Raw genomic sequence first — 12,550 nt, forward strand, 5'->3', positions numbered from 1 at the left:
AGGCATTGGATGGTACTTAAATAGAGCCAGTGGAAACATCAATATATTTCAGTAGAGGCCTTATTGCTTATTTCTAAAAACTGTCTCAGCTGGAAACAGTTTTTTTAAAAAAAATGGCTGATATTTCCAAAAAGTCCATTAAAGTGTGTAAATAGATGCAAGCATCCATGCAAATACAATCCGCCAACTGATTGCCACATTTTTATATACTTTATAAATATAAAAAATTCTATAAAATATATATATATTTATTTATATATATTTACAGTACAATTTTTGCATAATACATTAAATGTGCTAATCAAATAGGATAATTGTTTGAATGCAAGAAAGTAGAGCAACTCCATGAAAAGGCTCCTTTATTGTCGTTCATCTACTGTATTTTATAAGAATCTTGCCAGACTAATTTTGAAAACAGAATTTAGGAGCTTCACTAGTCTGGCCTTTGTCATTTCCTCCCACAGGGGGACTTCATACTGCAATTCCCCTCTGCTTTGGGTAGTAATTCTTTGGACTTGGGCTTCAGGTCCTTCCTTTGAACCATGCAAAATTCTTTTCAATTAATTTGAATTATAGATTTAAAGCAGCCTTACTCCTAAAATAACGTATACGACATTAACTGGGTGATTTTTAAGGGGGATGGAAAAACAGTTATATTCTTCCCCTCCATCCATTTCCTACCCAACAAATATAATTGGATTATTTTTTTACATTAAAAAAATGAAGATTTTTATTGAATACAAAACATGTAACCAATGCAAATCAAAATCAAGATGAGATTTGGCCACAATAGACCAACAGAAAACAAAAATAATACACAGAATACATCTACACACAGAACTGAATGCTAATCAAGTGTGGAAATTAGAAAGTGCTGGCTTGATTGATAACTGAAAATTCTATAGGAAATTCCAGTATGGCACTTCTCTCTACACTTTATCTAATAGGTACCGTACACTGTTTTGCAATATAGATTACTTGTTTATTTCACACTAAAACACTTTTGGCTGATAAAGTACAATCTGAAGATGACAAACAAAATAGTGCCATTTTGACATTTAAAACAGTAATGGCCTAGACCTGTGATGGTGAACTTAACAATTATTATTATTATTATTATTATTATTATTATTATTATTATTATTATTATTATTTATTCGATTTGTATGCCGCCCCTCTCCGAAGACTCGGGGCGGCTCACAACATGTAACAACAAATCATAAATAATCCAACAATTTTTAAAAAGTTTAAAGATTTAAAAGACCCCATATACTAACAGACATACACACACGCATACCATATATAAATTAAACATGCCCAGGGGGAGATGTTTCAATTCCCCCATGCCTGATGACAAAGGTGGGTTTTAAGGAGTTTACGGAAGGCAGGAAGAGTAGGGGCAATCCTAATCTCCGGGGGGAGTTGGTTCCAGAGGGCCGGTGCCGCCACAGAGAAGGCTCTTCCCCTGGGGCCCGCCAACCGACATTGTTTAGTTGACAGGACCCGGAGAAGGCCCACTCTGTGGGACCTAATCGGTCGCTGGGATTCGTGCGGCAGTAGGCGGTCTCGGAGATATTCTGGTCCAGTGCCATGAAGGGCTTTAAAGGTCATAACCAACACTTTGAATTGTGACCGGAAATTGATCGGCAGCCAATGCAGACTGCGGAGTGATGGAGAAACATGGGCATACCTAGGTAAGCCCATGACTGCTCTCGCAGCTGCATTCTGCACGATCTGAAGTTTCCGAACACTTTTCAAGGGTAGCCCCATGTAGAGAGCATTACAGTAGTCGAACCTCGAGGTGATGAGGGCATGAGTGACTGTGAACAGTGAGTCCCGGTCCAGATAGGGCCGCAACTGGTGCACCAGGCGAACCTGGGCAAACGCTCCCCTCGCCACAGCTGAGAGATGTTTTTCTAATGTGAGCTGTGGATCGAGGAGGACGCCCAAGTAGCGGACCCTCTCTGAGGGGGTCAATAATTCCCCCCCCAGGGTAATGGACGGACAGATGGAATTGTCCTTGGGAGGCAAAACCCACAGCCACTCCGTCTTATCCGGGTTGAGCTTGAGTCTGTTGACACCCATCCAGGCCCCAACAGCCTCCAGGCCCCGGCACATCACTTCCGCCGCTTCGTTGACTGGGCATTAACAATTTAGATCTCATTAACTTCAGTTATGTTCGTTGTTACTTGTACTCAAGAAATTTATGAAGACTGCAGTTCCACAGTGAATAAAGATTCTGATTTTGAAGCTATAACAGTATTATTATTAGCATTATTTTTTAAAAAAGTTTTTCTGAAGGATTTTATTCATTCATTCATTCATTCATTCATTCATTCATTCATTCATTCATTCATTTGATTTTTATGCCGCCCTTCTCCTTAGACTCAGGGCGGCTTACAACATGTTAGCAATAGCACTTTTTAACAGAACCAGCCTATTGCCCGCACAATCTGGGTCCTCATTTTACCCACCTCGGAAGGATGGAAGGCTGAGTCAACCTTGAGCCAGTGATGAGATTTGAACCACTGACCTGCAGATCTATAGTCAGCTTCGGTGGCCTGCAGTACAGCACTCGACCTGCTGCACCACCCCAGCTCCAGAACAACAAATGCATAATAATCCATCTGAAATACTGGAACTATGAGGCATCATGATAAAGATAGTTATACCGCTGTGCCCTGTGTTGTCATTGTTTTATTACATTTTCTTTTCTTCCTATTTACTATGGATGGAAAAGATGATGAAATAAAATGGGTAATAATTATAGAAGGGGAATACAGTAATCCCTCGCGACTTCATGGTTTATCTTTTCTGAATTCACTATTTCATTGATTGCCGCTATATCACGGATAATAAAGGAAAATCCCCGAAAACCATGAAAGTTGAATATCCAAAAAAAAAAAAATTCACCACCATCAGATGCAGTAGTGTAAAGTGCATTGTAACAGAGGCTGTGATTGGTGAGAAAATGACGAATCATAGACTCCCATTTTGTATCTGGCCTGTGATTGTTATTGTTAATTGGTGGTTGTATTTACTGTGCGCAGTGTGTTTTTTGCATTTCTTTGCGATTTTGACCCTCTGCAATGCCTCCCTAGCATGCTTGTTTATCCAAAGCTGGTAATGAGGCTAAATGCAAATGAAAAATGATAGCGATTGCTGAGAAGATTCAACTTTTAGATATGTTGAAGGGAGGGAGAAGCTGCACAGCCATGGGATGCCATTTTGGGGTTAATGAATCCACCGTAGGCTCCATCAAGAAGTGTGAGGCTAACATCACGAAGATAGCTTCTCTCTCCTTTAATAAGATGGCAAAGAGGGTGGTTATGGCTTGTAATAAAACCATCATCCATATGTAAGCTGCTTTGGCTGTATGGATAAATGACTACCAAAAGAAAGGCATCAGCCAAACCAAGGCTAGGAGCCTGTATGAGAGTTTGGTGGGTGGTGAGCCTGAAGAGATCGATGACAACAAAGAGGAAGAAGACGATGTACCGCAACCAGGAACATCCAGCGAGTCTCAATCTAGTCGTAAAAAATCTTTTACAGCTAGCAAAGGGTGGTTTGCAAAGTTTCAGGAACACTATGGCCTGAAAAATGTTTCCTTGTATGGAGAGGCTTCCTCTGCTGACAAGGAAGCTGCTGAAGCATACATGAATGAAAAGTTCAAGAAGATTATATCAGATGGTGATTATAAGTCCGAACAAGTTTTTAATATGGACAAGACTGGCTTATTTTGGAAAAGAATGCCGTCAAGAACTTTCCTGTTTAAAGAAGAAGCAAAAGCATCTGGCTTTAAAGCCTTTAAAGATTGTGTAACCCTCGTGATGTGCGGCAATGCTGCGGGATATTTGTTAAAGCCAGCACTTATTTACAGGTCTAGAAACCCAAGGGCCTTGAAGAATAAAAACAAGAATTTGCTACCTGTACATTGGATGTACAATTCCAAGGCGTGGATAATGAAGATGCTGACCTCAGACTGGTTCCACCAGTGTTTTGTACCACAAGTGAAGGTTTATCTATTAGAGAAGGGTTTGCCTTTCAAAGTTCTTCTCCTTATGGATAATGCTGGTGGCCACGCTACTGATTTACAGTATGATGGTGTACAGATTGAGTTTCTGCTGCCCAACACTACATGGCTTATTCAGCCAATGGATCAGGGGGTTATCAGGGCATTCAAGGCCTTAAATACAAGGAATGCCATGGACAACATTGTTGCCTATGTTGATGCCGCTCAAGAAAATAAGGAAAAGGAAGAGGAAAACTTCAAAGTCAAGACATACTGGTGGCAGTACACAATTGCTATATGCCTTCAAAATATCCAGAAGGCATCAAAAGACATGAAGCTTGCTAACATTAATGCGAGCTGGAAGAAGATGTGGCCAGATATCATTTATGACGACAAGGGCTTTACACCTGCCAAAATCCAACACTCTACCATTCAGAAAGCTGTGCAGTTGGCCACTTATATTGGAGGTGACGGATTTTCAGACATGAAAACACAAGACCTTGATGAGTTGTTGGACTGCCATTTCCAACCACTAACTGATGTAGAACTCAAAGAATTGACAAGTCAGGCAGCGAGGAAGAAGAAGAAGAGCAGCAAGAGACCAAAGTTGTCGAGCAACCCGGCTTGACATTACAGAGACTCTCCAAGATCTTCAGTCACATTCAAAGAGTAAAAGTGGCTAGCTAGGAATGGGAAGATGATATGACTCATTCATTGCAATTTTGTAACAAGCTTGATGAGGTCTTGCAACCTTATAAGATGCTCTTTGAGTACAAAAAGCGACAACAACTTCTGATCACAATGTTTTTCCATCCTTGCAAACAAATTTTTTTTAATGTTATGTGGCTTAGACTAAAGTTTTTTATGGTGCGTAAATGAAAAGTGGTTTTTTTTTTTTGTTACTGTAAATAAAAACAGTTTTTTCTTATGAGGTGTAAATTAAAAGTATTTTTTTTATTTTTTATTATTTGCATGTTTTAGACTAGGCCTGTAGGTGAAAAAATATATCATTTACAAGTATTTCTTATATACAATACATGTTTTAAGGGGTTTTAAAAGTCCAAATACTCATTAAATACATTAAAAACACATTAAAATATATTTCCTGTACTTCATGGAAATTTGTTTTTCGCGGGTGGTCTTGGAACGCATCCCCTGCGAAAAATGATGGATTGCTATAAATAAATCTTCTTAGATTTATTGTTTTGTGAGAGACAAAATGAGACATAATCCCTCTGTCTAGTCTCCCCACCCCATCAGTGAAGGGCTGCAAAAAAAAATATTACTACACTGTAGGCATGGCTTAGTTTGTGAGTGTGGCTTGCTGGCCATGTGACCAGGTGGGAGTGGCTTGATGATCATGTGACTGGTGGGTGGCTTAAAGGTCATGTGACTGGCTTAAAGGTGGTCAACCTGATGTCACTTGACATTTGGGTTAGGGTACTTGGCCTCTCCTTGCCTCAAAGAGATACAATTTCCCTTACTATTACTGAATATCCAAAGTATACTATTTAATTCTATGTATATATGCCATATGTGTACATATGTATTACACACAGGTATACAAAAATATTCATTACCTACTATATAAAGTGTATGTACACACACGCACGCACAACTCTTCTAAAATTATACACATTCAACCTCATTTACCGTGATAGGAAAAGGCCAGAAAGGAAAAAAAGAAAAAAATTCAAAAACTCTCCAATTTAATTTACTTTTGGGATTGTAGTTTTAATATCAACCCTCTTAAACCATTCAGCTTTGCACTCAGTACAGAGTTCTTAAATATTTGAGATTTTAAATAATCTCTTTTTAAAAGATTTTTTAAAAGCATATTTAAAGATACATTTTCCTTTTTTTGAATAAAATAAAACATGTGTCAATTTATATCCATTTTCCATACATTGAGCATATTATCTTAATATTTTTCTTAAAATGTATCAGGAATAATGAATGGAATAATGCCTTTTGGATCTTCTTTTGCAGTTTTATTGTATACATCAAGCATTTTGATGTGAAGGGAAGGAAGACTACTTGTATTTAAATACTCTCACATATATTTATATAATTTTATTTATAATCAGTAGAGAAATCAAAGTTTGTATTTAGGTAAACACAGAGAAAAATACGCAATGCAAGTTGCATGGTCTAACTATTTTAGTTGAAAGTTTAATTAAAAGTTTTAATTTTAAAAATGCATCTAGTAGTCCTTATGAATAGTTTTATTTACAGCATTATTATTTAATTATGCAACTCTAGAAAATGTCATTGCAATTATAAATGTACTTATTGGAATTATTTAAATACATCTGACCATATGCAGATGTAGGAACGTATACACATCAATACTTATTTCACATCTGAGCTTTCTTTGATTAAAAAAAATGAAGAGTATAAACACTGGAACTCCCCAGTTTTTTGGAATATAAACTCCAGAGATAGTACATTATATACAAATATCTATCAGATTTAATTGGGACAATAGAAATAAATATACTAATCCTTAAAAGGAGCAAGTTTTTTTTTTAAAAAAATGTTCAATCAATTGTTGATTTTAATTAAATATTATCTATTTAGAATATAGTTTTTCAAGTATGCAAACAAAAAGACATTCTCTACAGTCACTTGGAAATAGCCAGTTCTTTTGTGGCTCATAAAGCCAGCATTGTATTTCTTTCTCTTTTAACTTCGAATTGCCTGGCTAGTTTTCTTCTGCTTTGGGATTTTAGTAAATACTTTCAAAAACACTATAAAGAGGATTGCATTCCAACAAAGTTCTTTCAGATGTATGATAAACCATATTCATGACAACAAAGGTGGTCTGAGCCCTGACATGGTTGGAACACAGACAGAAACTAATGATGCAAGGCTCATGTTCAGTCTGCCAAGGAGGACAACTGTTGTGGCAGCCATATGACCCAGAAGGGCTAATCAATTTGGCAGTTGTGCAGCTTTGATTATGGCTGACATCGGCTAGAGAAACAAGATGCACAGACCAGTCGTCTGGATTCCAGAAAGATAATGATGAACAGCAAAGGTGAGAAAAGAGTTCTTGCTTACAGAGACCACATTGAAATGGGCACATCGAAGTGCTTTGCTTTAGTCTCTGAGTGGCAGAAAAGCAAACAGGCACAAGTTGCACTCCTCTGTTTGCCAGTCCATATTCTGCCTAAGTAATGATGCCAGGAGAGGGAAGTGTTGTCCTTTCTATTACAATGTGGGATTATTTAAGGAAAGAAAATGGTAAATTTGTCTGGTTCATTTCTCTTCCTGCCAAGGATTACCTGTTGGAGGGGGGGGGATAACTGCTAACCGCTGGAGATGCTCTGGGTCTATGATCCACTAGTCAGGCTATGGGTGAATGTGTATCTAACATTCTTATTTTAAAAATGGCTTGGCCTGTAGAAAGGTAGAGGAAGGATGAAGTGGGAGGAAGCAAATGATCAGGAGTAAACTGTTCTTCTCTATGGCTGCAAGACACCAAGTGACTACAGATAATAAAATGGTATTTGAGTAGGCAACATAGCCCCAGACTATGCAAAGTGGAGTTTTACTGCCAAAGCAGTAATGAAGTCAATGAAAATTATACCCTTATCAGCAGAAGCACTGCAAAACCTATGCTATGTTATTTGGAGGCAGAAACAATAATACACAGCTCTCTTTAAATGAATCTTCTTCTTAAAAACAATAACAGCAAACAGATTTGGAGCTTTATTTACATATTCATCAGCATCATTTTAACATGGTCAATGTTCAGGAACTCTTGGGTGTTTACAGAATTATATCAAGCTGTGAAAGATTCCATTTATAGCCTCCCATCCTTAATAATCCTTGTCATCCTTTTGAAGAAAAAATGCATTTATGGGGCTGATGATTACAAAAGAGACATTCTTGAAAGAAGGAAATTATGATATAATCATAGAGAGAGAGAGGATGAAATATAAATGCATTTATAACTAATGTTAAAAAAAAGATCAGAAGCTGCTTCTTGCAATATTTATTTTACTCTTTCTCTTTTTTTCATGTCTTTTTCTTATTTCCTTTCTAGCTATTCAATATTTTGTTTACTCCTTTCCTATAAATTATATTTTTATCTAGTTAAAATTTATTTAATAACAAAATATTTAAAAAATCACAACTAGATTGAGGTGGCTTGCCAACTATACCATAATAGGCATCCAATTAATGCTGGTTTGAGGTAAGTAGATAAAATGAAGGTCAATTTGTCTGAATCAATGAAAAATAGCTGAACCAGTGATGTAATTATGGACTTCAGATAGAGATTTTCTCAACAGTAGAACAAGGGCCCATGAAGGAATGAGTTGATAAACTTGAAATAACAGGACTGCAAATAATCCTGGTAGGTTTAGGGATTTTAATTCAATAAGAAAGGTTCCATTTAATGATAATAAACAGTACTGAGCTGCTTCCTGACATCAATAATCCCTTACCAAGCATTCATGAAAATAGGATCCAAAGAAAAGGCTGAACTCAGGGCCGTAGAGTAATTGTGATTCTGTAAAAAATATGCATGAGACTGATATGTTCAGTAATGAGAAAGCCAAGGAAGTATCCAATCTTTGCAAGAGAGATGGATCTCAAGAGCAAACAATGATAGTTATAATAGAGGGGAGATAGAAATGAAAGGCACTGGGGAACATCAGTGAGAGGAAGGACCTCCAGCTGGTTACAAAGTTCATGTGTTCTGTCCTCTTATCGCATTGTTGACCCTTAATGCTTGCAATCTATAGTTTATCTCACAAAAACCCCACATTCATATTGAATTACAAACAGGCAGGTTGATTTCTGTGATTCATTCCAAAATATTAGATCAAGTGCCAAAGGAATAGCTGAATATTTGGGAACCGTAGAATTATTCCAAAAATTGGATCACTTGTGAAGGGAAATTTATACACTTCTGGGTGTGCTTCAAGATAAGCCAATGAATAGAAATGCTTCCTCTGAAAAAAGAATTGAAACGAATTATTATGATTGATGTTTGGCTTCACATAAAGGATCAGGAGTAAGTCCCAGATCTTTGGATGCATAAACCTTAGTTCAGCTTCTTATCCGATTTGGCAGAAGACTCATAGTCATGATTCAGCTAAATTAGAATTACTATTGCTCATAAAAATTACGTTTCACATTCAACAGTAGAGGGATGGCAGAGATTCCAATGGTTTCTTAATTAAGGATAATTCCTTCCTTCCATTAATTCTAGTCTTCCCATTAATGAATACGTACTTGGCACCTCTTTTGTTATCTTGGGTGGTTGTGATGTGTTTACATGAGGGTTACCTCTAGCCTGGCAACTTCTACTTCCCATCTCATCAGCCTCACTCCATATGCCTGGTGTGTTTGGAGAACTTATGAAAATTAGGCAAATACCTAATTTACAATACCACGTCTCAAAGGCAGAAATGACACCTGGAATGCCTGTCGGCTGAAGTTCCCCCACACTCAAATTTAAAGCATATCCTGAACTGAATGGTCATAAGCTATCCAAAAATATAACAGGAAGTCTCATCATTAACATTGCTGACCATAAGTTTCCCCCCCCCTTTTGTTTCTAAAAACAAGAACTAAAGCAGTTGACAAGAAAACGGATTAAAAATAAATTCTTCTTTCACCTACACTACAGAACATTGAAAAAGACATGATCATGCTGCTGCTATAGCAATGCAATCAAAAGAAAGGAACTACACATAGGGCCCTGTGCACTACACACACACTTCCCATTAAATTCTCTTCAGTTTTTCAAGGTTCTTAGCGGTGACATTTCAGGGCCACGAAGAAGTGTTGTGCTAATTATCAGCTTCCATTGATAATTGAGAGGCCTTATTTAATACCTGATATCTAGCTGCTCTGTTCTACATTGAACTCTTCTTGTCCTCACTCAATTGTTCCATTTCTTTACAAAACAGGCAATCAACTATTTCTCCATTGCCTATTTCTGGAACTAAAAATTGAACCCAGGGATATTGAGCATTTATTTCCATAGGTGGAAAGGAAGGTGTGTTGTTTTCCTAAGATTGCCTAACAGGAAATACACACCTGCCTTTATATTGACAAGCCAACTATTGTCACCTTGTGCAGACAATTGAGATGGCCTGCAAATCTGGAAGAAAGACTCAACCAAGTAAAATTCTATAGGGGCCTGATACCACTCTATCAAAGGCCAAGGGCAGTGATGGGATTCAATTTTTTTACTAGTAGTTCTGTGAGCATGGCTTGGTGAGCATTAGATAACTATTAGAAATCTACTAATATTACAACCTATGATTAAATTTTACCAAGAAAAACAATAAATATAATCCATCTAAGTCGTCACAACCCAAACGCCTGCTTGCTTGCAGGTACTACCTCTCATCTTGCTATCTCTCTCTTCTTTCTCTCTTCTCTCTTTTCTTTTTCTCCCTTTTCTCCCTTTCTACCCTTTCTTTTCCCACATTACTGTTGGGATTACAGCTATAAGATATTTAAATAAGAACTCTGAATATGAAATATTTACACATGGACAACTACCCGAAATGTATATACAATAATATATATAAGCTGTGATATAACAATATTGTTTACCCCACTCCCCTCTCACTTTTCTTTTCTGTACTCCCATCCCCCTTTCCCCCTGTTTTATTCCTTTTTGTATAAATTAATAAAGTATATTTTTAAAAAATAGATTATTATAGGTTATATTATTGCTACACATTTAATTGCTTCCACATTGAAATTTAAAATGAAAGTGTGAAGATATCATAGCCTATCTTTCCACGATGTCACTCAAATACTGAAATAATTAGATTTGGCACTAGGATTTGCACATGCAAGGATCAAAGCCTACCCGAGAACGCATACTTTCACTGTTGGGTGAGCACTATTGTTCTTTTCCTTCCAGGTAACGTTGGCAATCAAAAACAAAAGGTTGATTTTTAAAGTTAGTTCTTCAGCTGTAGCCACCTTCCTAATTCTGCAGCAGCAATGTTTGTCAATAGGTTTGTCACTGGCGGTCCCTCCTTCACAAGGTCAGAGAAGGTGAGGGGAAGTAATTAGAGCCATGACCTGCCCTTGATTGCCCAAGAAATAGATATCCTTTTCTAGTTCTAGGAGATCCGTTACTGCTGATGGGACATCATGACCTCTGCCACCATGGGATTGGGGACTTCACAGATGTTAAGGCCCTCATCAAGGAGAGATCCTAACAGACTTGAGAAAATGATACCAGCTCTGACTGTAATTGATAAAGCTATCTCGAGCACACAACAGATACAAACTTAAAGTAAACCACTCTAAAGTCGACTGCAGGAAATACGACCTTAGTAACCGAATAGTTGATGCATGGAACTCACTACCAGACTCTGCTAACCCTCAAAACCTTACCCTTAGACTATCCACTGTTGATATCTCCTGATTTCAAAGAGGTCAGTAAGGGATATGGATAAGTGCACCAGAGTGCCTTCAATCCCATCCTAATGTTTCTCTTTTACTGGTATCATATATATACATATTATTATATCTTTGTATACCACAAGTAATGTATGTACTTGACAAAACAAACAATAAATAAACAAATAAATAAATAAAATAAATCTCAGTATTTATATGAAAAAAAATCAATTGCTTAAATTGTTATATGGATTTTATTTCTATCCTACATTTTTAGATCAAGATTTCTTTCTTTAGTGATTTTTCTTAATGTATTCAATTTGTATGCCTCCATACCATCCACACCATCAAAGGATTCCTGTAGATTGACCACGACATGTAACAATAAACATTTCAAAATGTTCATGGTAAGGCATAAAATAATTTAACTCATAACTATGAACAATGAACACAAATAATAATTGCAGATAGCATCCTGCCACTTCATTCCTCAAAAGCCTTCTGGAAATAAGAATCTCTTCCTCCAATTAAAGCAGTATTAAAAAATTAGGAAAGATTCTCCTGACTATAATTTCCATTTGTCCCCCAAGCAGTATATGTAGTCAAGGAAAACCTCAGTCATGGACCTGCTCCCTTGAATAGTGTCTCTTCATCAAGAGACAATACCAGAGTACAGAACAATTCAGGATAAAAAAAATAGCAACTGCAATTTATTTAGATTTTACTTTAGGTTGTTTGGTTAGGGTTAGGGATACAGTCTCTAAACACCAAGGTAAGACTCTGAAAACATCTCTGCCCTAGCAATGTACAGCTGGGTATTTTCAGCAAATATACTCCATTTCAAACTGACAGATATTCTTTCACAGCACTTGACCTAAGTGCCAAAGCCCACTGCAACAACATCGCCAAAAAGACTTCAAGAGTTGTTAACCTAATCCTACATAGCTTCTGCTCTGGTAATCTGACACTACTAACCAGAGCATACAAAACTTTCGCCAGACCAATCCTTGAACACAGATCATCTGTCTGGAATCCACACCACATTTTGGACATAAATACTCTAGAAAATGTCCAGGGATACTTTACTAGAAGAGCCCTCCACTTCTCTACAGAATACCCTATGCAATTAGACTTACAATCCTAGGTTAGAAA

General features: G+C 37.1%; 2 protein-coding genes across 2 annotated transcripts in view; one reads left to right on the top strand and one right to left on the bottom strand.

Moving 5' to 3' along the window:
* The window catches only part of MYT1L (myelin transcription factor 1 like), a 312,289-nt gene that overhangs the window by 207,837 nt on the left and 91,902 nt on the right, over nucleotides 1-12,550 (bottom strand). The gene's annotated exons all lie outside the window — the stretch shown is intronic.
* On the top strand, nucleotides 3,150-4,640 carry LOC139172926 (tigger transposable element-derived protein 1-like). Its single transcript, XM_070762300.1, has 2 exons — nucleotides 3,150-3,267; nucleotides 3,364-4,640. The coding sequence occupies exons 1-2, from the start codon at nucleotides 3,150-3,152 to the stop codon at nucleotides 4,638-4,640; spliced, it is 1,395 nt and encodes a 464-aa protein (XP_070618401.1).

The sequence above is a fragment of the Erythrolamprus reginae genome, chromosome 1 (assembly GCF_031021105.1).
Source record: "Erythrolamprus reginae isolate rEryReg1 chromosome 1, rEryReg1.hap1, whole genome shotgun sequence".
Lineage (NCBI taxonomy): Eukaryota > Metazoa > Chordata > Lepidosauria > Squamata > Dipsadidae > Erythrolamprus > Erythrolamprus reginae.

What these genes read in the sequence shown, in the direction of transcription:
- LOC139172926 (XM_070762300.1), top strand. Translation starts at nt 3,150, where the DNA reads ATGATAGCGATTGCTGAGAAGATTCAACTTTTAGATATGTTGAAGGGA. An exon ending in CGTAGGCTCCATCAAGAAGT is followed by an intron (nt 3,268 to 3,363) that starts GTGAGGCTAACA and finishes TCCATATGTAAG; the next exon opens with CTGCTTTGGCTGTATGGATA.